Raw genomic sequence first — 26,740 nt, 5'->3', positions numbered from 1 at the left:
TCTCATGTGACTGATGATCATATGGCCATATGTGACATTACTAGACTGTCAATTCTTTATAACCATAATAACTAACTGTACCTCTACCAATCAAGGTGGAGTAAAAAGTACAATAATCCCCAGTGAACTGTAGCAAATAGATAAAAAAATAGATAGATAGATAGATAGATAGATAGATAGATAGACAGATAGATAGATAGAATGGAAATACGCGAGTAAAATACATCAAAATTTTACTTTACTTGAGTAAAGGTAGCCATAGAAATTCTATAAAAAAATGTGAGGAATCACTTAATTAAAGCTTAAGGTTAAAGAAAAGTGGGCTACACCAAAATAGGCTGGACATCATACACTATAATAAAAATAATCCTATTAGTATTATTGTGGGCCTTTTGCAACTATGAGACCCGAGATATGCCATCACCTTTCACCCCACTCTATGGCAAAGATTGAACTAAACAAATTAGGAGTCATCAAGCATATTTTATTAGATTTATTTCTTTAGGCACTATCATCATATTTTACAGGACACAAAACTAGAATAAACTGACACCATTCTGATTTCATTTAACATGTACATGACACCTTATACCAAAAATATAATTTGTAAACCACAAAGATATATAATTCACAATTCACAAAAATATTAGACAAAAAGTAGACAAAGTACAGAATCACACATTTTAATATGATTAAATCTACAGAGATGCTTCAGCAAACATTTGTGTTTCATAAAGTGCATACAGAGTCATAGCTGCGTTACTCTCACAATGGTTTAAAGAGATGATAATTTAGGGGGAGGTTTTGGTAATAAAACATTTATCCACATTAACAGATGTTGTTGTGTTGAGGCTCACGCACTCAACCAGAATTAAAATTTGTGTACAGTCTGTTCAAAGTGGGAAGGCACAAACAAAGACTGCTGAATTCATTCAGTGTTATGGGTAAGGTCATGGCTAAAACAAATTACAAGGTGTTTAACAAATTCAATATCATTTCTTAAACCTTCACTGAGAATAAAGTTTGGTTTGGTTTATTTTGTCAATTATGAAGACAAGAAACTTGCATTTTCTGAATTGCTGAAGTTGATGTATTTTTTAATCTAGAAATACTGTTTAAAGCCACTTTTCATTGGTCTTGAAACAGAGATAAAATGTAATTGGGAAGCTTTAATTAAACAAGAAATAATATCAACATTGTAGCTGAGGCTTTACATAATTCCATACATATATACATTACCACCACATATGAATATCACTGAGATAAATGAGTGTAAATTAAGTAGTGTTAACCTCTGCACAGCTAAGCTTTATTTCCGGAGGGAGTGGAAGTTACACGAAGCTCTGGTTACCTAATGACCCACACAGCACTGAGCGAGCTCATACTCAACCAATCACAGCATTAAAGTGATGGCAAGAAGGCAAAGTAAGCAAGCAACCAATTCTGTGTGAATATAAGGACCTCTTGTGGCGAAAGAGGGGACATTCAACTGTAGGCAAGACGTCACAGTGGCGTTGCAGCACTCTAGATAACATGGAGGTTTTGTATCAGCCTCGCATGAGGTTTGGCCTGAACAGTTACCGATGCAACCTGCTGTCCACTTCAACTTGGAGTCTTCGGTCTCCTTTTTAAGCTGCAAAGGCAATAGTTGAGTGAGAAAGAACAGTAGAGGACCTATGAGAGGTTAAAAGTCTAATCATGAGACTAAGATATTTAAATGTTGCTTAAAACCCTCTGGAGTCTGTCTATTCATCTGTGAATTCACTGAGAACTTTCATTTCTAGTGACATAACTTGGGGAGAGTTTAAACAAAGACAAAAATGAATGCATTGAAAGTCATCAAATATTAATTAATATGAAGCTGGACTCCAGGGGGTTAAACATTTTAATGAATCTTACATTTAGGAATTCAGTATGTAGTGTTGCTAGAATTGTATTATAGCAACATTTATGTGTTGGTGACACTTGTGTTAAGATGTTGAATTTGGAGAATCTTGTCATTATTTTTTGCAGTTCTTACCTGACAGTGTTGCTCAGAGGACTTGCATATTTGGAGCGCTGCATCTTTAAAAGCTGTGTAGCAAGTTGCGCCAACACATACACCTTGATGACATTTGTTTTCCTTAAAAGAAAAGAAAAAAAACAACATAGGAGAGAGGATGGTACTAATCCAACACCAGATCTGGCTTCCAGTGTTTGACCAACTGTTTAAAAAAAAAAAAAAAAAAATCTTGTTTTATACGCTATTAAAATTTTAAATAATTTTCAGGCAGTTAAACACTGGGAATAGTTTAAAAGTCAACAATATATACAAATATTCATATCCATTACCACAGCAGCACACGCTCACACATGCAGCCTTTTGTCCTTACATTGTTTGCTGGACTGGTGGCAGTCGTTGTACTGACTGGTGTGGTTGTTGTTGTCATTGCTGTTGTTGTTATTCTTGCTGAGGTGGTTGCACTTACTAAAATCACGCAAAGAAAAGAGTGAAAATTGCAAACTACAGACTAAAGGAACTTGCTTGTAAAAACATGCAGTCACAACTCATAAGATGAAATAGAACATAACCATTTGTAAGGACAGTATGAGGATGATATAAAAGATCAGACGATTATGAGAGTCATGAAACAGGAAGATGTGAGATGTGAAAGATGCATCTGTTTACCTGTGGTTGTCATCATCATTGATTCAAAAGTGGCATTGAGGCAGCCAGTAGAATTGCAGCAGGCCACAGCGCAGTCTATCTGAGTGTTGTTGACGCACTTATCAGCACAAGGGGTGCTGCAGCTAGCATTGTAGGACATGTCCACCTGCCTTATCAGCTGATACAATGCAGAATCAGACAATAGTAGACATGTTTTAATTTGCTTTGCCTTTCCTTTTTTTCTATAAATATCACTGACCATCAGAATAACATCTAACGTATTGACTTACCACTCCATCTTTTGAATGCTCAGTTGCTTCTTTGGATTACTAACACAGTTAATTTGCCGTACATTTTAGGACACTTTATCATAATTTCTCAAGACCATAATGCATCACATACTTTAGTTAGATGGTTCAAAGGGTTTTTGTCAGTGTCATTTGCCTCCCTACCTGACAGTAGGCACTAGCAGCACATTTGGTGGCACTCTGATTGGTGTACATTGTGTAGCAGTCTGAGTAGTTACAGACGAATGAGGGGCAGTAAATCTGTGTTTGAGAGAGAAGACGGGTACATGATGAAGAATAGAGACTAAATGGAAATATGCAAATACACCAATACACCCTTCTCTAATAAGGTGGACTTGCCATACTCCCTGAGGCAGGATTTGATGTTGTGGTTCCATTCATAACAGGCTTGCCACCTGTGGCAAAAAAAATGGATAGGATAAGCAAGGATAAAGAAAAATCTGAGAATTAGCAATAGTCTTTTGTTTACATGGGAAAACAGACTGGAATGTTCACTGAAACATCTTAATATTTTGTAAAAAACATGTACCAGTGGAGTTAGATGGCTGGGTGGTGGACATCATTGAGGTTGGAGTCATGGAGGAGGATGAACTGGTCCCAACTGAGGCCGTCATTGAGGTGCTGGACTGGGTCATGGCTGTAGAGGAGGCAGAGGTGGTTCCTGAATTAGTAGCACTGGCTGAATTAGAAGACATCATAGAAGTTGAAGATGCAGAATTTGCAGTGGTTGTTTTGCTGGTGGTTGTGGGGAGATGGGTGGTAGTGGATGGTGAGCCTCCAGAGGTGGTAGTGGAGGATGACTGGGTGGTTATGCTTGCCATGCCTCCGGAGGTGATTGTGGTTGTGTGGTGCTGGATGGTAGTGGATGGTGAGCCTCCAGAGGCGGTAGTGGAGGATAACTGGGTGGTGGTGATTGTTGTGCCTCCGGAGGTGATTGTGTTTGTGGGGGGCTGGGTGGTAGTGGATGCTGAGCCTCCAGAGGCGGTAGTGGAGGATAACTGGGTGGTGGTGAGTGTTGTGCCTCCGGAGGTGATTGTGTTTGTGGGGGGCTGGGTGGTAGTGGATGCTGAGCCTCCAGAGGCGGTAGTGGAGGATGACTTGGTGGTAGTGAAGACTGGTGTGCCTCCGGAGGTGATTGTAGTTGTGGGGGGCTGGGTGGTAGTGGATGCTGAGTCTCCAGAGGTAGTAGTGGTTGTGGGGGCCTGGGTGGTAATGGATGTAGAGCCTCCAGAGGCAGTAGTGGAGGATAACTGGGTGGTGGTGATTGTTGTGCCTCCGAAGGTGAATGTGTTTGTGGGGGTCTGGGTGGTAATGGATGGTGAGCTTCCAGAGGCGGTAGTGGAGGATGGCTGGGTGGTGGTGATTGTTGTGCCTCCGGAGGTGAATGTGTTTGTGGGGGGCTGGGTGGTAATGGATGGTGAGCTTCCAGAGGTGGTAGTGGAGGATGACTGGGTTGTGGTAATTCCTGTACCTCCAGTGGTGGTGGAGGTGGTAGACTGGGTGGTAGTTGCTGTGCTGCTGGTGGTCATCATGGTGGACTGGGTGGCGGTTGGGGGCTGGGTAGTGATGGTGGTGGAGGCGGTAGACTGGGTGGTAGTTGCTGTGCTGCTGGTGGTCATCATAGTGGACTGGGTGGCGGTTGGGGGCTGGGTAGTGATGGTAGTGGAGATTGTTGTTGGTGTGGGGGTGGTAGAGGATGATGGTTGGTTGGTTGTTGTGCTTCCAGAGGTGGTGGTGGTGGTTGGGGATTGGGTGTTAGTGGTTGCTGTGGTTGCAGTGGTTGCTGTGGTTGCAGCGGTTGTGGTTGTGGGGGACTGGTTTGTGGTGGTAGTAATGGGGACTTGTGATTGGCCTGACACTAATACTGCTAGCAGAAGTAGTCCAAATAGAATGAGGCGCAGGATACCTGTAGGAAAATATGTATTTTATTGTTTGGAAAATAAAATATATGAAATTATTAGCAGTTATTTAGCTCAGTTAAAACAAAACAAAACAAAACAAAACAAAACAAAACAAAACAAAACAAAACAAAACAAAACAAAACAAAACAAAACAAAACAAAACAAAACAAAACAAAACAAAACAAAACAAAACAAAACAAAACAACAAAAAGTATTGAATGGATTGCCATGAAACTTTATACAGATGTTTTCACTCATCCAATGACATATCTCAACATCTGCTTACAGGATTGCCACACAACCTTGTACAAAGAAATTGTCAGTGTGTTGGTTTTGAGCTAAGTGGAAAGTTAATAGAAAACTTTTAACTATGCTAGCGGCGGGACTCGAGAGATGAGAATGTCTATCAGTCTGTCATCATTTTGATCCAGACAGCATTGCCATTACATTTTGTACACACATTTTGTACACATATTCATGCATCATATTAACTTTGGTGATATGTTGCCTTTAGCACCAGAACAGGGATTTCTGGCACAACTTTAACTACTTAAGAGGCGTGGAAGATGGAAAAAAAAGTCTTTAGAGGCCAAAATTCCAGCTACACTTAACTACAGTACAAAGGACAGCTTCAATGCAAGATCAACACGTTTTGGCTTGAGGACTTCATCAGGGTCTTTATGTTATACTGAATACTCATTAGCAAATTTTAGCATGCCAAACATGATAAACCAAGTCCTAAGAAATAGCATTGTCTGTGTGTCAGCATGTCAGCATGCTGATGTTAGCACTTAGCCTGTGCCTTTACAGCCTCACAGGGTGTTTAGTGTGGCTGTAGACATTTGTTCCCCACTGTGTCAATATAAGGAAAATAACAAAATTAAATTCAAGACACTGAGGTTTTGGCATGGATAATATTATCTAAGTATGCATACTTGTATCTACAAGCTTTGCACCAATTTGCTGTATGCTTGCTGCGACGCAACCATGCCAACACGCATGTGTCATCTTTTTTATTCACTAGAGAGCGACAGTATGACAACTTTGCTTTTGGGACAGTGGCAATGGAGTCCCAGAGTTTCTGTGGCTCTGCCTGCTTTTATTTCCTGACAAAAACCTGTTTCGTAATGAGGACTATGTTACATTATCTAATACATTATGTCCATAAAAGACATTTTACACTTAACAGTACTGTATATTGAATCAATGCAAGATGCTTTGGATAGAACACATCAACCACAAGACATGTCACTTGGAAGAAGAAGTTTTCAGGTTTTGACCACCTAACAGCCATGTGGCCTGTCAAAGTGTCTTTCAAAGAGACCTGCACTGCAGCTACATGCAAGTCGCTGCAAGATGATGACAATATCCTGACTATGCAAATATTCCTGTATTTTGACAGTCATTCTTATTTTCAGACATTGTAATTTTACTATTGTTAATTCTGTCTAATCTGTACATGTGGCATCTATTGCATGTCTGTTCATCCTAGAAGAGGGATCACTCCCCTGTTGCTCTATTATTACTTCTTCCTCTTTTCTTCTTGTTCAAAGTTTTTCTTTTTCTTTTCTTTTTTCAAATTTTGGGTCTAAGGTTAGAGGGTCTTGAATGTTGTACAGATCATAAAGCCCTTTGACACAAATTTGTGGGTCATTTTTGGGGTTTTGGGTTCTGGGATCTTGGGTCATTTAAATAAAACTGACTTAATCTGACAGACAAGGTTGGTTGAAATAACAAACTGACTGTTTCTACAATGCACCTCTGAGAATGAACGCGCATGCGACCACTGACAGTGATTTTAAATAAAGCAAACACACTCATACCTGTGTCTTTTGTGAGAGTGGTGGAGGCCATTATCACATTGGCAGAAAGGGAGTGAGCTCTTTGTCCAGCCTGTAATTAAATCACGTCTGTCAAAATCCTGGTAAAGGAAAGGATAAAACATACAATGAACATGAATGGACAGCTGCAGGATGTTCAGCAATTAATGTCAACAAGGTCTGTTGTGTAGACATAATGACAAATCTCTGCTAGCAGAACAAACTGAGCAAAAACAAACTTAATTTGTGTGTTGACAAAAGATTTTTATGATGAATAGTAATATGGGCACAATTCAAACTGTTTACCCATGTTCATACGTCCCTGAATTACAGCCGTGCTCATTCCTTATAACCCACCTGGGCAGTTCTTTTGATCTGTGGGAGCTAAGTCATCATGTGCTCTCCTCTCTTTACAATCCTCTAATTGTTCTGGTGAAACTGATCTCATAATTGTTTGGCTGAGTCACAATACAAGAAACTGATAAATGTGAGATTTAAAGCTGCACTTCAGCTTTTTTCCCCCTCACACTTTTACACACAGTCTCTCACCTCAGTGGCGCCTTGAAGAAAACATTTTAAGTTCAAGCATGATAAACAATTTTTGGTAATGTCACCCCCGCATCAGGTCATTGCTGCTAAGAATGGTTTTGTTTAGTGACACTCAATTATGTCATAAGTATCTCTGTTTGCAATGGTCTATCAGTGAAGACAATTAAAATATGTTTGTTCCTGGATCAGTCCCCTTGGGAGAACTGCTAAGCGGCACGGCTTGTTTTTCCCTGCTCCCTTGGATCCCAGCACGGCCTCCTAAGGGCTCTACACCCTGGAAACTGAGTGACAACACAGCCCCTCTGGCTAGTCAAAATACTGAGTTTAACTGGAAAACGTGAAGTTCAGATTTCTCACTGATATTCAGTTTTATGTATAGTGTGTGTTCAGGTGCTGAATCTTCACACTCTCATGTGGTCCCCCTGACATAAACTTACGATTTGCCTTTTCATTGTGTTGTATAAGGGAAGCATGCAAAGTTGACTCCAAAGTCTACTTAAAATAACAAAAGGAGCTCTCAACAATATCACCTTCTGTGAATATTCAGCAATTTCAGAGACTTTTTTTCTGACTGAAAATGTTTTGTGAGTAATTTTAAAATCAGTCATTTTTTGGCTATGACACAATTCATTTCTTAGTTTCGAGACAAAAAAAAGTTATCTGAAAAGGAAAAGCTAAGGTAAATGATATTTGAAAAATAGAGGAAATGCTTTGCATTCGTTCAAATTTATCAAAATAATTGTTAGTAATTGACTTGCTCATTATATGACATATTAATAATTCATATGTAAAATAACGTTTGTAGCAGAAATGTCAAAACATAACAGATACCAGACGCAGCAGATTCTCTACTGTATCATTCACTGGCTAATAAAGGTGATACACTTGTTGGTCAGCATCACCCTGCAAGTCCCTGTGCACAACTATCGAAGCCCTCTTTAGCTGAACTTAAATTGTACTCACAAAATTCATCATTTAAAATCAATACTGTTTCTATGAAAGTCCACTCACCTGTGGTGCACTCTGCAGGGTTTTTTTTTGTCAGCTGTGGTTGAAGTGAATGAGCTCTCTCTTTCTGTGGTGTTCCCTTTCTCTGTGGCTCTCTCTCACCTCCCCCCTTCACTTCCTGCTGACAGTAGTAACGTAATAAGTGGAAACTCTCACCTGCACAGCTATACTAGTGTGAGAGGAGGAGACTAATGGCTTCTTGTTGCTGGGTGGGTCTAAAGATGCCCCAGAAGTGAAGAGGTAATGATTCCTGGAAAAAAAAAAAGTTGGGTATTTTGATATTGATCAGGTTAGATTAGAGAAAATGGAGAGCATAATTATCCCATTGTGACTGGTTTTGAATTGTGATGTTGACCTGAATCTGGTCAACCCATTACATAATTAAATGCTTAATTTAAACATGCATGTTCAACGCCAAAAAAAGCGAATATTTATGCAAAACTGTGCCACATTAATGGATACTTTAATTACCCTTCCTACCCTCAGCTATCAAAATATATTCTAATACCATTTTACACTGTGTCAATTTATAAAAGAAGATTAAATTACGATATGTTGCAGTGTTAGGTTTCTTTGATGAAGGTTGAATAAAAGTGTGCACCCAGCAATTAAAGATTTACAAAAATAACTCAGTGGATTAAGCCTTTGCTAGTCTATAAGAGCACAGGTGAGTTTTTAGTGCCCTGTGGGCTGATTGTATAGGGAACCTCTTGGTTTCTATTCAACACAATGTGAAATCAGACCCCCGCTCTCTGCCAGCCATAAAGACCCCACAGACTACAATTACCTCTTTGTGGCCTAAAGAACGAAGAATTCTTGGGCACAATACAAAAAGCACTTGCACAATTCAGGTGAAAGAAATTTCTTCCTTTCCTCAATGCAGCTGCATGAAACACATGTAATGTGTCTACAGTGTGTATAGGTAATTCAAAGTATTGTGTTTACACTGCTAAAGGGACATCTCTAAAGGCAGGATATGAGCTGTATTGCTACATGCTGTACTACAGTACTGTATTACATTATAGCAAAGAGCTGCAGTTGTTCCTCTTATCCATACCAGCTGCCATGAGTTCCCTTGTTAGAAGAGTGCTCCACAAAACCACCAACTAAACCTCAGTGGGTGAAGCAGGTCCATGTGGAACGAATGATTGTCTGCAACTGAAAATGGCTGTTTTAATACAAAGATGGACTTGTGTTACACAATAACTAGGTGTTTAACTGAGTGAAATGGAATGCTGTAACAAAATTGTATTGTCATAACACCCTGACTTTGAGAAAAGTGTGTTTCCCTATTTTTTTATTTATTCTAATTATTATAATTTTCTAAATTAATGTTAATTTTTTTAGGGTATGAGGTCCTATGTCAGGAATTGTATTATTCTGTAAAATAACGTAGAAGAGTGCTCCACTGATTTAGCACTGCGCTCCTATAATATTGTAAGACTCACAATTGACAGTTTAAAAAAAGGGATCAGAATTCATGCAACAGATCCAGAGATGTCATCTTGTTTTTATTCCACACATTCTTCTTCTTTGTCAGAACCTGGTGCCTAATTTTCCATGGTGCAACTCAACTGCTGAGCAGAGATGAGGATGGGTATTTTGCCCATAGGCCACTGAAGGTCTTTATTTTCAGTTTTTAGTTTTTTTTTTTTTTTCTGGCAAACAGTAGAATTTTTAGTAAATACAGGCCACTTCTTGATGAGTTGTTGTCAATCCAAGATACAATATTTTCTCAAAGGAAATTCATACTCGAAAACATCTCTAAGGGTTCAAGAGATATTCTCCCAAAATATGGTAATCCTTTTACATGAGCAGAAATGTGGGGATGAATAACATCTATGTGCCAATATAATCTCTAACATTGCTGTTGGTTGTTAATTTTACCAATAACTCTTTCGATGTATGTCTTTCAGAAATGTGAGCCGATCCTACACTGTGCTGGTCATCATGACTTCATCAATACTCTTTATTGTCCCAGGGGGGGAAATTCTTTTCACTGTTTCACATATCCTTTTAAACAGATTTACTTGCATCTGGTTATATACTTAGTTTAATCAACTGTAAAAAGTATAAAGTACACTGTGTGCACATACATCATACAGGAAACCATTGTCCCACCCCAGTATCCTTGTGTATACAAAAACGAAGCATAAATGTCACCGCATGATTTTACTACACAGATATCTCCATGAAAATATCACAATCATTTGCATTTCAAAAAAATAGACTTTACACCATGACAGTACTGTCTGACGACAAAAAGCCACAAACTTATTCAAATGATAGACTGTAATGAAACTAGATAACAAAGACATCATGGCTATTGTCTGAAGGTGGACGCTGACCGTTACTGTTTGGTTGTTTGTTTGCATGAATGTGCAAAAATACATGTGTAAGGAAATGACACAGGATGAGAGGGGAGTGTTTTTTTCTGACTCTCTGAATGCAGACTACTTACACAACACACTAAACCGTGTAAGGACTAAATTTATACGCCTTTTCACACAGCAATAATCTGTACGCTCACATTTCACTTGAATGTCCAGCTTAACTCTGAAACCATACACTCTTGTATTGTATATCAGTTGAATAATCAACTAGATAAACATGCTGCCACTTTTCACGCTTGATGTCCAAAGAGTGAGTACGATGGTTTTGTCTGAACAAACAGCTCCTCACTGCTGTTTCTGACCAGCGGCCTCCACAGAAAAGTAGTATACTTACACTCATCTCTGTACAAACTGAGCCAAGTAGGTCTGTTTGACCTTTGAAGATGTATATTCACATCAGTAAAACCTTGTTTGCCATTTCATAATTGTAAAATACAGTTTGCTATTGTTCCTCAGAGCTTTCTAGGATTGAGGAAGTTGCTGATATGTAAAACCACAGCAAACGCCAAATGATGGAAAGATTTGCATTTCCTGGATATACTGATAATAGGGCACAGTGTCCATAAATATAATAATATAATAATAAACATTACGTCATATATGGTGCATTCTGTGCATAGTAGGACAGTGACACGCATAGGTTTTTTTGGTTCATGCTCCAGCACTTTGGAAAACAATTATACATTATCAAACTGCCAACTCTAATTTGAAAGTGAACAAACTGTAGTCTCGTAGCTTTTTCAAACAGAGGCAAAATTATGTTGGACAGAATTTAATTTTAATTTGGCAGTAAATCCTTTGTAAGCAATAACTAGTCAAATTCTATAAGTGACAGACATCAGAAGACACTGCCAGGCTCATGCAACTGCCCTCACTTTCTGCTGTTAAACTTTAAATCCAAAAAAACAAACAAAAAACAAAAAACAAAAAAAAAACCAATTGGATTACCAATTTGGCAAAATAGGAAATTACCCCGCAGCTCCAGACTGTCAAAATCATTGTCCAGCTGCAAATCCCCTGTTCTACCACATCCCATTCTATTGGATTCAGATCTGGTGACACGGCAGGCCACTGAAGTACACTGAACTCACTGTCATGCCCGTGAAAGCAGTCTGGCCATTCTCCTCTGACCGCTCTCATCAACAAAGTGCTTCTGTCCACAGAACTGCCGCTCACTGGATCTTTTTTTTTTTATTGTTGTTTTTTGCACCATTCTGAGTAAAAACTCTAGAGACTGTTGTGTGTGACAATCACAGGAGATCAGCAGTTTCAGAAACACTCAAATGAACCAGTCAGGTACCAACAATCACACCAAGGTCAAAGTCACTGAGATCACCTTTTTGCCCCATTGTCATGTTTTAACATGAACCATGACCATGACCTGCACCTGCATGATTTTATGTATTGCACTGCTGCTACATGATTGGCTGATTGGATAATAGTATGAATAAGCAGGTTAAAAGGTGTCCCTAATAAAGTGTAAAGAGAGCCTATGTATGATGTTGTCACACTTGAAATTTAAATAAAGTGTTCAGTTTAATCAGGTGTTAGGTTTGGACAAAGTTGAGTGTTAGCACTTTAACCTCATATTCAGGGTTCCATTTCAAAACAAATACAGCTTTTGTGGGTGTCCATTCTAAAGAATAAAAGCAAAACACATCTGTTTAACGCTTCCTGAGCTCTTACAACTGAATGTGTCAAAAGATAGACACAACAGATGGATGCTGACACCGAATCCTCCTTCTTCCAAAAGGGTTAACGGTTGCACTGCATGTGGAGTCTTATTCACATTGTTAATAGTTACGGCTCAGTAGACCAAATTAAGCAGCCTGGATGCAACTGGACTGTGTAGCTGCATGACTAAGAAGATTAGAAAAGATTTACCTACCCAGCAGTCGTCAGCAGCGCTGTTCACGCAGACTTGGTGCGCAGCAACAGGTCAGTGAGCTCTGTGCACCACATTAGCACTCTCCATGGACTAGGACAGAGGCCCATTGACCAGAAATGGGAGTCATCATTTTCTTATGACCTCACATGGGCTTGTTTCCTCCTAATCTACAATTCAGCTACTGGCAAAGGTCAGTGTCCGACTCTATCTGTACATTTCTGAAAGTAAGTTTTAATCAGTGTTTATGTGTGTTCATTTGTGGATGAGGTCAGAGCATGGCAGCACTCACCCACAGGTGGCATAGCCTATTTACCGTAGCAGCCTACACCTGATCCTTTGGACTCGTTCGACCACAGTTCAGCAAAACGACTTTCATGAATACACTTAAATGTCAAGATCCAAAATCATTTCAGCCATGAACTGTCATTCATTCTACAGTCAGAGTACCACCATGTGGGGTGAACATGCTTCAACATGACGGCTTATATCCTGTGGACTGTGATTACATGGACAGTCAAGGGGATACTGTGCACCTGCAGGTTCCTTTGGGTGAGCTTATGTTCTCGGAAATTTGAAATTTGGATCTCTCATTGATAGCAATCTTTGGTAAAGATTGATATTTATAGTGAATATACAATAAGTCATGTTTATTCACCTTCCAGATATGCCCATACAATGCAATCAAATTCTTGCCGAGGGAACAGCACATCACAGAGGACACAAGCCGTCAGCTGAAACAGCTTGTGGGTAAGGATTGCCAAAAAAATCTGCAATAAAAATTGGCAAATAAAATCTTTACTTTCAATTAAAAAGACTTCATTTGACTCGGTTGATTCTATTCAGAGCTGCTGGTGCATTTTAGCAAATGAAAATGAACTGTTTAGGAATAGAAGTCTGTTTGTCCTGTCTATCCGGGTCAAATGTAGACTAACAAGTAATCTTTCATCCTACTGTAAATCTACTTTACATGTGCTCAGCACACATGCAAATAGAGATATGATGTGATGACCTCACTTGACTTTGTTTGTCAGGTTTTGAAAGTAAAGGGATTGCAGCCATACCAGGGAGCCCTGACCGTACAGCTGCCCTTCATAAAAGACTGACCAAAACCGAAAGGGAGATCCTGTCACTTAAGACTAGGATTGTATGTGAGAGAGCATCATGGGAAAGGAGGTTTGCAGAGCTGCAAAGAAAACAGGAGGAGCTACGTCATCAGGTGTGTTTGTGAATGTGTGTGTGTGAGTGTGGTTGAGGTTGTGTTTATGACTTCATTAATGATGACTTGGTTCTGTCTCCTCAGCTGGCCTCTGAGGCTGGAGTGTTGGTGAAAGTGGGCAGTTGTGATGACCGGAGAGAGTCAGGAGTGGACAATGGAGATGTGTTTGAGGAGTGCTCAAGTAAATGACAATAATATTCCTACGTTTTCATATGTGCAAGCCTTTGAATTTAACAATGATCCTGAGTGCTATTTTCTAATGAACAGGTGGTCTCTCAAGACAGATGTACCCAAACAGAGGGTCTGAGGTGTCATCAAGAGGTGACACCTGTGCCAGCAGTTTGTCAGGCAGCCAGTTCTCCTCATCTTCAGCACTGAGCTCAAGAACTGCCTCCTCCTCATCTTCAGCCACTAGGTACAGCATGTGTGTATGGCAAATATGAGGCTACAACCAGCAGCTGGTTGACTTAACTTAGCACAAAGACAGGAAACAGGGGGTATAAGCCAGAGTGGCTCTGTCCAAAGGGACACCACCACGCTGGTTTAGACATTTAGTAAAAGAAAAATCACCCTATATATATGATGTATCACAGATGTTCCTAAAGCTGACAATTAATGTAGAATTGTCCATATCATCCCAATCTTTGTTGTACCACTGACTGAACTGTCTGATCATTCAGTGTGAGATCATGGAGGACATCCTACGGGCCTCAGCGGGTTTTTATCCCCCACTCACCCATGGACCTGCAGATAGGTCACCGGGTCAGGATCATGCTGCCATCTGGACGGATCAGTACAGGAACAATTCGTTTCCTGGGCCACCTGCAGGGGGAGGCAGATCTCCACCTTGGGGTGGAGCTGCAGACACCCGATCATGGATTGCATGATGGCAGCCACAGGGGACACAGCTACTTTGAATGGTAACTGATCTCATTTCTTTACCGTGTGATCAAAAGCAACATGTGGCTTCTCAGTGTGTCTCAGGATGAGCAACCTGACATTTACAGCTGTAGTGGGATTCCAGTCACTGCGGCTTTACTGGGATAATTTTAACTCAAATGCTTCATAGAAACCTTACAAATCTCTTTTAAATGTGTGCTTTGGAAGTTGCTATTGTTCCAATTATAAATCACAACAGATTTATGCAGTACACTAAAACATTAACTTTTGGCCTCTGCAATCCAGCTGATATTACAGTATGATTCCTAAAGCATGAGTTAAATACATAAAATTGCATGCTAGGGTTTCTGTGAATATAGACACAACACTACTGTCCTTAGGTATTTAACAGTCAAACAACGCCTCTAGACATACTTGAGCAAATGTGCACTTGAGTCACAGAGTTGAATATGCAAATAAGGCTGCGGTCAATTTGGGAAGCTCAAATTATAGCATGAAGTGTGAATTTCAGATGTGAGATGTGAACTCATTTGCCTACAGCAATAACTTTTGTGGGTGGAAACTTTTTTATTTTTTTATTTTCTTGTTTTCAGTTTATTTATTCAGTTTCAATTTTTAATTTAATTTCTGTCCTTTGCAGCAAGCCTGGATATGGTGCCTTTGTACCATTCCACAAACTCCTGATGGCCTGGGAATGACAAACATACATGTATCATGCTGCCCATGTAAAAGAGAACTAACTGAATGAAGAACAACACCCACAGTCATGGATCTGATACCTTATTGTAATTAGGTGCATTTTTGTATCATGCATAAAAATATGTCTGTGTCCTGCATGTGACAAAATGTCAATTTAATTGATATTCAAAATAAAAATATAACTTCAACAAACATAGTTCAAAAGCACTTTATGAAGCCTGGGCACAGTAAAGTTAAGAGTTGCAGAATGTTATTGCTGTTCTTTCTTTGAGCAAGGTCAAGTTTAAGTCTACCCACAAAACAAGCAAAAAAAGTATCTTATAGTCTAACAGTGAAAAGCAGAATTTCAAGCACAACATCAGGCTTGGTTGAAAAAACAAACTTAAAGGGCGGTATTAAAAACATGCAGAGCACTGTGAACAAAAACATTTTTCTTCTTGCTCTGAGTGACACTCAAATATTAGCCAAAAGGGATTTTCACTCCAAGTAAATATGAGAATGACTCTAAGCACATCTGTCAAACATAGCACAATACGATCTGACTTGCCCTGACACTGACAATTCCACTCCGTGATAATGTGAATGAATTGCTCAAGATTGGCAAGTGTCATTGACAAATTACTGTGACAATGCACAGTAGCCTCATGTTTCCTGACAAGCTGAGGAAATCTGGAAGTGTTGATCAGTTGCTGTATATTCAGTGAAAACTTGAACTGAATTACTTCTATTTTTCTTTTACAAACCAATTAAAACATAGTGTGAGAAAACATACAGCACTTATATGAAAATCATGTAAATCGTGTCAATATTTATATTTAGTCAACTGTAATTCTCCACTCTTGCTGGTATGTTTGCCTAGATTACACAAGTGCTAGTCTGGCTCCTGCCAGATATCATGTGTGCATATTCGACATTTTTGACAAATAGTTAAAACAACAGTTAAAAGGAGAAAATGGTCTTAAAACATAGACTTAGACAACAAATAATGAACATGTTGGGTTTAAAAGATCTATAGGGACATATCACAACATAGTCAAAGAAGTGGAGTCAGCTTGAGATAGGTGTCTTTTTTAGCAGTCTCAGTTCAGTCCAGCATTAATGTTGGTTGAGTTGCAGATGTATTGTTTTCATTTCACTCAAAGTAAGAATGAATATACAACCAAACTAGCAGCTCTGCTACGCTAAATGCTTGCCTCAGCATGCTAACATGCTCACACCGATAATCCTAGCATGTTTATGTTTAGCGGGTATAACGTTTACCTTATTCAGTGTGTTAGTTTAGTGTGTTAGCATGCCATCATTTGCTAATTAGCTCTTGACAGTCCCTACTCTTCATAGCAGCTCTAGAGGAAACATCAGGGGACCAACAAAGTAAGCTGGATTCATTATGAGGGAATTTCTGGGCAATTCATCCAGTAGTTAGTGAGATATTTCAGTCTGGACCAAAGTGGTGGACTAACATCTTTAGTTGTAAAGACTCTGACATAAATTCAAGTTCAATTAAAAGATCTTTAAAAAAAATAGAAAAAAAAAAAAAAAAGATTAATAAGTAACAGTAGAGAGCCAGAATCTTTGTTCGCTTGAGCATGCATACATACACACATATACACACACACACTGGCTGACCTTTCCCCTCAGCTACTAAAGCAAAATGAGTGTCTGATTTGTTCAAGCCTACAACCTGAGCTGCAGAGTACAAAAATTCTTTGTTTTAAAGAAAAACCCTTAGGCTAGTTAAAAAAAATGGTTGTAGTAGACGAGTCTGTGCATGGGGAAACTGGTCAGACGTTTTACAACAGCAAGCTTTTTCCAGTTTTTATTAAAATGTAAGCAGTTCTAGTCCTGTAAATAATCTTATATGGTACAAAGGTAAGTGGTAAATTGCCCAAGGGAACGAAAAAAAGTTTAGGTCAACAAATACTGAGAACTCATGTAAATTCCACAGAAAACAGGCCTTTTTCATGGATTAAGACATTGGTTAACTTACAGCTTCCTATAGCAATGGAAGTAAAGAAGCCATGAAAGTTAATGGAAACAACAGTTGCCTTAACTTTTGTTTTGTTACTTACAGGCCCTATGTCTGTACAATGACAGTGTTAGTGTAGGAAGCAGTGCTGTTTATTGATATCAGAATGATGAAAAAAAGGCAAATAACAAAGGAAAACGGACTGGTTGGTCAGGGGTTCACATTATAGAGGACCAGAAAGTATTTGTGAACAATATTTGACTGGCATTCCAATCCAATCCAATCCAGCTTTATTTATAAAGCACTTTAAAAAACAACCAGAAGTTACCAAAGTGCTGTACATGATAAAAATGATAAACACAAGATAAATTAAAAGACATAAAACATCAATAAAAACAGATATATAATAAGAGCATTGTAGAAAAGAACACCACGAGTGTTCTTTAAATTTAGTTCAACAATGAGATTTCATCCTTGCTGATAAAATCCCCAATTGTTAATTCGTTCTGAAATATGTTAATTTAAAAAACAGCTGGAAAAACTGACGCATTCTAAAACTTTTGACCGAAAGTGTATTTGTGAAATTCAGTAGAAGATTTAGGCAATATGTTATGATGTAAGCACGGGTGAGTCCCAATACTAGGTTTTTTTTTCTTTTTCTGATGAACTGTGGAAGTAACTTCAACTGGGACACATAATATCTGACACATCTTTTATTTGCAGTGGCATGTGTTTTTTCTTACACATGCTTACATTTAAGGTTTATCTTAACAGTATACATTTACAGTAGGTGATCTGATTAAGTGTAAGAGAACATAAATCTGTGTTCATGAGAACATAAATTCCATACTTTCATTGTTTGCTTTACAACATATTCAATCACACAGTATGCATGTAGTGGCATGCAGAATGTTCCATGAAATTGATACTGATTTACAGGAAAAAGGTGATGATGAACCAACAAACTCCTTTTACTAGTGTCAAAGGCTTTTCCTCAGTTTCAATGGGATTTACTGTAAATACTATTTGAGAGTCAGAATACTTTGCTGAATACATTGAGTGGCCACAATATGTTGAAATATATACTTTAGCTATACCTCACAGAGATAATGTGGAACAGCAGGCTGTTCTGGAGAACTACAGCGTAAGTAAAAGAACAAGTAATACTTATACAGCAATTTCATATTGCATAAGAACTTAAAATAGATCACATTTGATACAATATGCATCAACAGTCAAAACTCTAGAAGCTCTGTCATAACTACTTTAGTCTAGAGGCCCTTTTCATCCCAAACTTGGATGACAAGGTCACATTTGACTACAGTGTCATACAAATGCATATAACTGAGAACAGATTATCTAAACTGTTCATGAACAGGAGCGAAAAGTTCCCTTTCATAATGAAACATCAGACAGAATAAAACCTCTTCAGCAATTAGCTTTAACATCATTCAACTATAGACACTAGACGCTTCTCGAGAAAGTCTCTGTTTGCTATGACATACCTTTGGGATATAACTGAGGTCAACACAAGTATCATATTAGTTCTGACTGAAGGGAAGAAAGTCATCAGAATATCCCTCTCTGAGCCTTCAGGTTGAGGATCTTTGCAGCCAGTTTCTCTGCATCCATCAAATGTGGGAACATTTCCATGACTGTATCCACCTCATGTGGGTTGAAGATGGCTTGCAGTTTCTTGCGGAGTTCCAACCTTTGTGGGTCAAACGTAGCAGAGGATGGCGGTTGTTGGCCCCAGGGATGGTACTCATGGCCTTTGTAAGAGCAGCAAGAGTTATGTGAGTGTGAGGAATGGACTGAAGAGGAGAGACTACACAATGTCGTGGCTTGGGGCTGCCCCTGAAAGGGATCTGACCAGTAATGTTGTTGATAATGGGGGCCTCCACTATATTGGAGAGGGCTGGGGAGGCTGCGTTGTTGTGGCACACTTGTTGGGAACATTTGAGGAGGATAGTTGGGCTTACCCATAGAGTCCATGTTTCCATGATGTTGTTGGTGAGCTGTTGAGGACACTGCATGGGAACAGCAACTACAGGAGTGGCTGGCGTTATTTTTCCCTAAATGCACTGAGTTGTGTCTAGGTCCAGCGAGTGCACTTTGCTGCTGGGACCTGAGCCTGTGGGAGTTGCTGCGGCAATGCGAACGATCAGAGTACTGGCTCTCAAAAGAGCCGAGACCGGAGTCGAGGTACTCGTGAGAGATGTTGGCATAGTAATGATTCTGCACCAATTGCAGCCCAGGCCAATCTTTCTGGCCTCCTGTTCCAGAACAGGGCATATGATTCAAACTGTTTCCAGGATCCTCCGAGTACACCAGTTTGTTTCCACTAACATGACTGGGATTTGAAGAATTTTTTCTGTCTCCAATGAACTCTGAGTCTCGAGGATGTGAACAGGTATTATGAGCAGGCCCAGTATCAGACTGAAGCTGTTTGGGTGATAATCTGGCATTTCTGTCTTCTTTTACTATAGAAATCTGGGCTTTCTCCCTCAGTTCATCAGCCAAGGACAGGTAGGACTTGTTGGCTCTCTCTGGATGGTAAAATTTACATTTGATGCCGTAGGTGCACTTTTTGTCTGAGAAAAACAAAAATGGATACAAACACAAAGAAGTTAGGGGTCATCTCATTGGGGAACCGCATTTCCTTTGTGGCCAAAAAGCATGGAAAGTCTAACAAAGCATTGGCAGTATAAAAATATGTTGTTTCTCTTCCTGATTTACATGCTATTAGTATTTTACCATATGGACAGAGCTGTCTCTTTTGCTCTGTAGGCAGAGGCGTTTTCCTAAGGAAGTTGTCCAGACTGGGGCCATGGCGACCCAGAGGATCATCAGGGGGCATGAACCTGGAAAAAACAAAACAGAAATAACTCATTGTTGATTTCGTCATTTACTTGTGACAAATCAGATGGGTGCAGCCTAATTATGTTTCCCTCATGCAATAATGTTCCCTCAGGAACCACATTAAATCTTATTCATGGTAGGAAAATGTGAAACAGACAAACTGCTTACTTGTCATTCACAAAGGAGTACATGAGGAGCCTCTCCTCGATGCATTTCTTCCACTCAGGTCTTTCGCCCTGGAGGTCACGGTAGGTGTCATTGGACACGATCACGCCGTCCGAGTCGTACGCCAACTTGACAATAAAGCGGTCGTCATAGCAAACCACCCGCTTACCCCCAACTCGACGCGATGGAGTGAAGACCACTATTTTACGTTTTTCAAGCTCCATCAGTATGTGTTGATCTGAAAGTGCAAACAATCATGTCAGATTGCAATGTTACCTTTTTATGCTGTATTTAACAGTGGTTATGTCATAATCAAAATTATATATAAAGTGCGCAGCTTTGTTATGTAACATGACTAACATTTATCATTATCCTCAACCGCACATTCAAGCAACAAAAAACACAAAGATTGAAAAGAAAAAAAGCAATTACCATTTAACAAAGCTCCAGTGATTAATCACAGAAAACAGCACCAAAGACGGTTTTACATCACCTGTGCCAACATCATAACACTCTCTATATCTCTATGTAAAAGATATCATATTGCTTTACCTGCGAGACGAGTTAATGAAAACATAATACACACATTGTCAGAGCTTATTACACAAATTAAAATTGAAATTAAATCAACCATCCAAGAGGCCAGGTCACATGAAAGCCAGTAATGTGCGTGACAGTTTTATTCATAGACAATACACTCAAACACTCAAAGGCACTTTTCTGACTAAGTACTTTGTGTTTTTCAGGGTGATTTCACTTAACCCTTTGCTGTAGATGATTATCAGACCTTAACTACACACTAAACTAGGTGTGGAAGTTTAAAACACAGCTGTACTTCCTGATGGGGCTTTCCCAGGACTGACTGCAGATGGCAGATTTTTACTTCCTTGTTCACAGACTGAAAATAGATCCCCTGGATTGCTCCACCCAGGCTGCAGAGTTACTAAATCCTGACAGCCACATAGTGCTGATGCATCAGTTTCAAAAGGATGATCCACTCCTCATTTCATAGTTGTTGTTTTTGGAATTATCAGAGGTTGGGTAAGCAGGACTGGAAAAGATGCATAACGATTGAACAAAAGGCAGCTTGTCTACTCACTGAGATGGTACAGTGTAGTCATGATATTAAACTGCATTGCTCAAATACACCAAAACTGGTTGGTGACTCAGCTATCAGAAATGTAGAGCCCTGTACTGTATACTACTGCCAGAGTACACATCACACTGCACAACATATGGAAACTTTTACATGAAATCATTTTAATGTGTTGTGTGTTGTGCATTGCTTCATACTGAAACATGATCTCTGTTTCATAATCTTCAGTGTGACACACTTAAGTTCTGCCTCTGACAACACTGAAACATTATACTCTACAGGCATAGTCATACCTACAGCTACTGTGTTGGAAGAGATTTAAGTGGAAGTCACATTCACATTTCTTAGTAAATGGGAAGCTGTAGAGGAAGAAGTCTCAGTGACTTAACTGAACAGGCGGGGGCAAAGAAGAACAAAAAACAAAAAACAAAAAACAAAACAAACAAACCGCTGATTCCTGGTTAATTAAAGAAAGACTTTGACATTTTGGGAAATGCACTTTTTTTTCTTTTCTAGTGGACAGTTAAATAAGAAGATTGATACCACTCTCATAAGTGATGTGTACACCATGGATCCAAGCACCAGCTGGTTAACTTAGCTTAGCTTAGCATAAACTGAAAACAGAAAGAGACAACTAGGTTGGCTCTGTGGTAAAAAAGAATGCCCACCAAGAAACAGAAAAAGATTGCAGGGATTAAACAATTGAGATATAATTTGTTAATTAGGCTACTTGTTAATTAGACTTTAAAAGTGGTGATCTGCACATTTTTTTGGCTAGCCCTTTCCTCTTCCAGTCTCTGTGCTAATCTAAGCTAACCGGATGCTTTCTGTAGCTTTATTTAATTGACAAATATGACTAGGACATTGACCAAGTGTATTTATGAAAATGTCAAACTATTCATTTAACATTAGAGTTTAGTAAATACAACAATATATGAGATGCTAAAATCAGACTGCATAGTACTCAGAAGTGAGTATTTCCTTCATCTGTGGAAATCCAGTCAGAGAGACTAGACTGCTTCTTTGTTGGCTGTTAATGAGAGTCACATCAAAATCGCTCGTCACTCATGATTTATGCAGAACTACAAATTAATTTAATGTCAGCTATGCGAGGTTTAGCCAATGGGATTGTTTCTGCATTGACTGATAAATGTTTTATGTCTCATATCATCACCTGTTATGGGGGCATCAGGTCTGGCCTGCTCTTTGCGCCAAGTGGGAACAAACACAGTGATGGTATTATGACCTCTGTCCAGGAAAAAATTCACTGCCAGCTGGATGCCGCGGCAGGAGAAGACTTCCTTGTTGCCATGACTGGAAAAGACACAGCGAGAGAACATGAATACAAATAATTTGACTGTTAATATATAATATATATATATATATATATATATATATATATATATATATATATATATATATATAAAATATGAAAAGCAACTGTTAAAATTCAGTTGATCTGTATAAACACCATGTGCCTTTGAATGTTAACGCAGACAGAAACCTTCCTCCCAGCTACTATTCACTGTGAATATTATGTTTCACTTCAATTCTATTGCGAGGCAGAGATTTTTAGGTGTGTCTAAAATTTGCATATTGTAGCAGTGTCCATTAAAGAACATGCACAGGCAGGATGGTGAACGCCCTTCTAAAAAAAAAAGTTAAGATGGAGGAAAATGTTTTTCAGGGTCAGAGTTGAATGACAACTTGGCAACAACTGAGGGTTGTTTGAAAGATCTTATGTTAAAGGTATTTTACTGTCACCAGGTAGACAGCACGACCTATGGTTATTGCTGAATGCAATAAATCTTTGTCTACACCTATTGGAAAAGCTCTGTAGTTAGCAAAACATACCAGCTATTAAAATGATGAATTATGATTTAAGTTACTGATCTATGACCCCATTAAAAAAATACCCAGATAAAACATTTGGTATCAGGATTACCTCATGGCAACATTACTGCCGTCAATAACAACAGGCCTCAATTCTGAGTCTGTGTTCTTTCGGTCCCCCAGTTGTGGTGTGATTCTAGGTCCGAGGGTCCAACTGGGAGGCAGCAGAGGGTCTTTTTGGCCTGCGCTCCTGTCATGGCTGTCAGAGCTGGACATGCAGGGCGCAGAGCTTGTCCTACTATTAACCAGCTCTCCAAGCACAGAGTTGGTGTCTGAGCAGAGCCCCAGCTTCCTCAGGGCAGCCTTCACCTCTGCGGAGGAGTAACCCAGTTTCCTGAAGAAATCCACTCTGAGCTGGAACTCCTCGCTGTCTGGTTCCAGCAGGCCTGAAGCTGAGCTCTGGCTGGGAAGTACCTGATTCATCCTGAAGCATCTGGGCCCCTTTTCAGCAGCATAGAAGACGTATTAAATCCTCTTTGGGATGGATTTTTTCAGTCATGTATTGACTGAAAAAAGAGACATGAAATTACACAATTAAACATTTTTACATCCTGTTTTCCCATTTTTGTTTCTTTTCAAGTAGCATCGAGACTTTAAAAATCATCTTATTCCACACTGTTAAACATATCCATATATTCTGAAGTGACTTGTTGCTGAAGCTGTATGATGTTCAAGTAAAATATGACTCCACATTTTCTTTTTTTTCTTTTTTTTTTATAGCTGCACCGAAATGTCTTGTGCATCATGATACAGATTCCCCCAAAACTCAGCCTGACATATTTGACATCCTTGGAAACTCTGATATCTCTGCTAGGATTTAAAATTTGTCTGACAGCACAAGTTTGCAGTAACCTCTCCATCGAATGCTTGTTAAGACATTGATTTTCATAAAGTAACAGTACATATTTCTGAGCTAGACTGACTTTAGAGCCACAAAGATTTGTCAATTAATAGATTTGGTTGATCAACACAGAATTAATAATCATGCATCTTTATAATTGATTAATTGTTTTAGTCATTTTTCAGCAATATTACCAAAAATCTGGAAGACGCTCATGCCATAATTTGATTTTATAGATCTTGCATTACATTACATTACTGGGATGGACATTTTTTTCTGATGTTTTATAGACTAAACAAAAATCATTCCATCAAGAAGAATAACCAAAAATGAAAATAACAGTTATTTGCTGCTTTAATTGCCTTCATTTTAAGGACTTTCATGCATTTTATTTACCCATAGGCTACTCTCTATTCCTTCTTAATATGATCTTGTATTTTGCCATTTTCCATGTTATTATGTATATTTTTTTATTATGTGGTGTACGTGGTAAAGCTACAAATGGGCATCCAATCAGTTTTGTTGGATATTGTAATTATCGCGATGTTCTTTGTTATATTTGATGGCCCACCACACAGGCCTGTGTCTCTGATATACTGTAAGGTCTGATCGGCTACTCAGCCTTTCAGCCTCTGTTAAGTTAAATAAAGAGCTGAACATAATCAGGAAGACACGCTGCGCTGCTTCAGGCAATGTATGTGCAATATGTTACCTGTATGAAGATATAAGTACGTAACAAACACTCTGAACATATCTTAGACTTGTACCTGACACAGGTGACAAATAGCTACAAGTTTCCAACGGGACGTGTCTCAGGCTAACCGGCAGGCAGGTAAGGTTTCAGCCAATTCCTACGTTTCTCGTCAACAAATGTCACGGCAGACTAAGGCGAAGCGTCAGCTTACCTTCACTGTTTGTCCCTCTGTCCTTGTGTTCCACTTGTCAGCAGAAGTCACTTCTAACTCTTGTTAATGTGTCGGAGTACAGTAACTTTGACATAGTTCCGACTTCGTAGCGCCTCCCTCCTTGAAAAAAAAAAAAAGCTCCAGAGGGAGGCATGCAGAGCCATGAAAAATTTGCATATATCAAGAGATAAGATAAGGTGTTCCTTTTCCTTTTCCCTATCAGTCACTCACATTGTAGTGCAGGAGTGTTTTTGTCTTTGTTTTTTGTTTTTGTGTGTTTTACATATTCTTTGTTGTTGATGCTGTCCCTTTGAGGATTTTACAGAGTGACAATGAAATGAATGAAATAAATAAATTCTTCATTTGCTGTAAGGTAAAGCCATTAAATGTACAGCATAGTTACTGTAGCATTTAAAAATAATTCAAAGGTAGATAATGAAAAAAAAGGATTAAATTAAGAAAGATAGAAATTTGTAATTATTAGTGTGTGTAATTAGGATTACATTAGGTTAAAAAGGGGAAGTAAAATGTTTGTAAAGCCATGTCTGTGTGGCCTGCATGCAGCAGCCTAAGGGTTGTCATTTGTCATCTTTCTTTCTTCTGTTTTTTAAATTCTGCACAACAACAGATTTTGAAGTATCTTCATCAGTTTCTTCCTGGTTGTTTTTTTTTAAGGATCTGGATAATTTGTCAACGAGAAAAATTATTTTGATTATTCCATGAGAATTCGTGATGAACCATGGATTTCCTGCTATAAACTTAATTTTCTGATAATTATAAAAAAAATAAATAAAAAAAATAAAAAAAATAAAACATATGGGACAAGCTGCCCCCTTGTGGTTTGGGAGTAAAATAACAAAAATCCAACACTTCTGTTTTTGTTAGTATTGTGTTTTTTGTTGATGTGTTTTGGATGTGATACAAAGACAATAAAATTAATGTTATGTCATGTTTCCATTATACATAGGCTACCGTACAATTCTGAGGTACTGGGACATTACTTGAGTATTATTATTTCATGCTACTTTATACTTTAACCCCACTCCATTTCAGAGGGAAATATTGTACTTCTTACTCCACTGTGTTTGACACCGTCACAAGTTACTTTGCAGTTTCATATATCATATAAAAAACACATCAGTGAATAAACTATGATGTGTTTTCATAGATTGCTCTACTTAAAATAAACTGAAGCAATAAGATATATAATAATGCACCTCTTTGAAAGGCACCAGTTTGCATAATTTTTTACTTTTCATACTTCAAGTACATTATGCTAACGATATTTATAGCCTATTTTCACTGATGTAGGGCTTTTACTTGTAATCGGGTATGTTTACATTGTGCTATTACTAATTCAAGGATCTGAGAACTTCTTCTACAGTTGATTTGAAACTTAACCCATATATGATATAAAACATATAATATTTCCTTATCTGGTGTAATAACAAAGCTTTATGATCATTTCTGCATTTTGTCACCGTTCTTATAAGGCCAGTTTGTGGCAAAGTAAAGGGTTACGACTTTGATACTTCTCCACATACTGGTTTTGAGCGAGACCAGAAGGAAAGAAGACCATAAACAATAAGAAGCCAATGTTTTTGCTTTTGCTATTCCTTTCATTGACTACCGTTTGTCAGAAAAACCAAAGTAAAGAAAAGGCAACCTTTAACTGGAGTAATC

General features: G+C 38.7%; 3 protein-coding genes across 5 annotated transcripts; 1 reads left to right on the top strand and 2 right to left on the bottom strand.

Annotated features, from left to right (window-relative positions):
• Positions 1-478: 478 nt before the first annotated feature.
• Positions 479-12,637, bottom strand: LOC130171625 (mucin-5AC-like). 3 transcript variants are annotated; one of them, XM_056379687.1, is made up of 10 exons: positions 12,515-12,637; positions 8,237-8,483; positions 6,680-6,777; positions 3,485-4,861; positions 3,295-3,350; positions 3,100-3,195; positions 2,669-2,825; positions 2,373-2,467; positions 2,021-2,122; positions 479-1,633 (listed from the first exon to the last, which is right to left on the bottom strand). In XM_056379687.1, the coding sequence occupies exons 3-10, from the start codon at positions 6,708-6,710 to the stop codon at positions 1,394-1,396; spliced, it is 2,154 nt and encodes a 717-aa protein (XP_056235662.1). In that variant the 5' UTR covers positions 6,711-6,777; positions 8,237-8,483; positions 12,515-12,637; the 3' UTR covers positions 479-1,393. The 3 variants fall into 3 exon arrangements, with proteins under 3 accessions (XP_056235662.1, XP_056235664.1, XP_056235663.1); XM_056379689.1 differs by having other exon boundaries at positions 6,680-6,749; XM_056379688.1 differs by having other exon boundaries at positions 8,390-8,483.
• Positions 12,584-15,515, top strand: LOC130171627 (uncharacterized). Its single transcript, XM_056379690.1, has 8 exons — positions 12,584-12,704; positions 12,953-13,063; positions 13,177-13,261; positions 13,546-13,730; positions 13,815-13,911; positions 13,998-14,145; positions 14,411-14,650; positions 15,271-15,515. Exons 2-8 carry the CDS (start codon positions 12,989-12,991, stop codon positions 15,326-15,328), a joined length of 888 nt encoding a protein of 295 aa, XP_056235665.1. The 5' UTR covers positions 12,584-12,704; positions 12,953-12,988; the 3' UTR covers positions 15,329-15,515.
• Positions 15,516-17,993: 2,478 nt separating this feature from the next.
• LOC130172903 (ribonuclease ZC3H12A) lies at positions 17,994-25,167 on the bottom strand. Its single transcript, XM_056381876.1, has 6 exons — positions 25,058-25,167; positions 23,364-23,817; positions 22,593-22,732; positions 20,326-20,560; positions 20,053-20,159; positions 17,994-19,889 (listed from the first exon to the last, which is right to left on the bottom strand). The coding sequence occupies exons 2-6, from the start codon at positions 23,732-23,734 to the stop codon at positions 18,865-18,867; spliced, it is 1,878 nt and encodes a 625-aa protein (XP_056237851.1). The 5' UTR covers positions 23,735-23,817; positions 25,058-25,167; the 3' UTR covers positions 17,994-18,864.
• Positions 25,168-26,740: the final 1,573 nt, after the last annotated feature.

The sequence above is a fragment of the Seriola aureovittata genome, chromosome 7 (genome assembly GCF_021018895.1).
Source record: "Seriola aureovittata isolate HTS-2021-v1 ecotype China chromosome 7, ASM2101889v1, whole genome shotgun sequence".
NCBI classification, from domain to species: Eukaryota; Metazoa; Chordata; class Actinopteri; order Carangiformes; family Carangidae; genus Seriola; species Seriola aureovittata.
This window is presented reverse-complemented; position numbering and strand designations above follow the sequence as displayed.

What these genes read in the sequence shown, in the direction of transcription:
- LOC130171625 (XM_056379687.1), bottom strand. Translation starts at nt 6,710, where the DNA reads ATGGCCTCCACCACTCTCACAAAAGACACAG. An exon ending in CTGCTAGTGCCTACTGTCAG is followed by an intron (nt 2,826 to 3,099) that starts GTAGGGAGGCAA and finishes GCATTGTATCAG; the next exon opens with CTGATAAGGCAGGTGGACAT. An exon ending in CCACCAGTCCAGCAAACAAT is followed by an intron (nt 2,123 to 2,372) that starts GTAAGGACAAAA and finishes TTTTCTTTTAAG; the next exon opens with GAAAACAAATGTCATCAAGG.
- LOC130171627 (XM_056379690.1), top strand. Translation starts at nt 12,989, where the DNA reads ATGACGGCTTATATCCTGTGGACTGTGATTACATGGACAGTCAAGGGG. An exon ending in GCACCTGCAGGTTCCTTTGG is followed by an intron (nt 13,064 to 13,176) that starts GTGAGCTTATGT and finishes TTCACCTTCCAG; the next exon opens with ATATGCCCATACAATGCAAT. An exon ending in GGACACAGCTACTTTGAATG is followed by an intron (nt 14,651 to 15,270) that starts GTAACTGATCTC and finishes TGTCCTTTGCAG; the next exon opens with CAAGCCTGGATATGGTGCCT.
- LOC130172903 (XM_056381876.1), bottom strand. Translation starts at nt 23,734, where the DNA reads ATGAATCAGGTACTTCCCAGCCAGAGCTCAGCTTCAGGCCTGCTGGAA. An exon ending in ACCTGATGCCCCCATAACAG is followed by an intron (nt 20,561 to 22,592) that starts GTGATGATATGA and finishes TTGCACTTTCAG; the next exon opens with ATCAACACATACTGATGGAG. An exon ending in TACTCCTTTGTGAATGACAA is followed by an intron (nt 20,160 to 20,325) that starts GTAAGCAGTTTG and finishes TGTTTTTTCCAG; the next exon opens with GTTCATGCCCCCTGATGATC.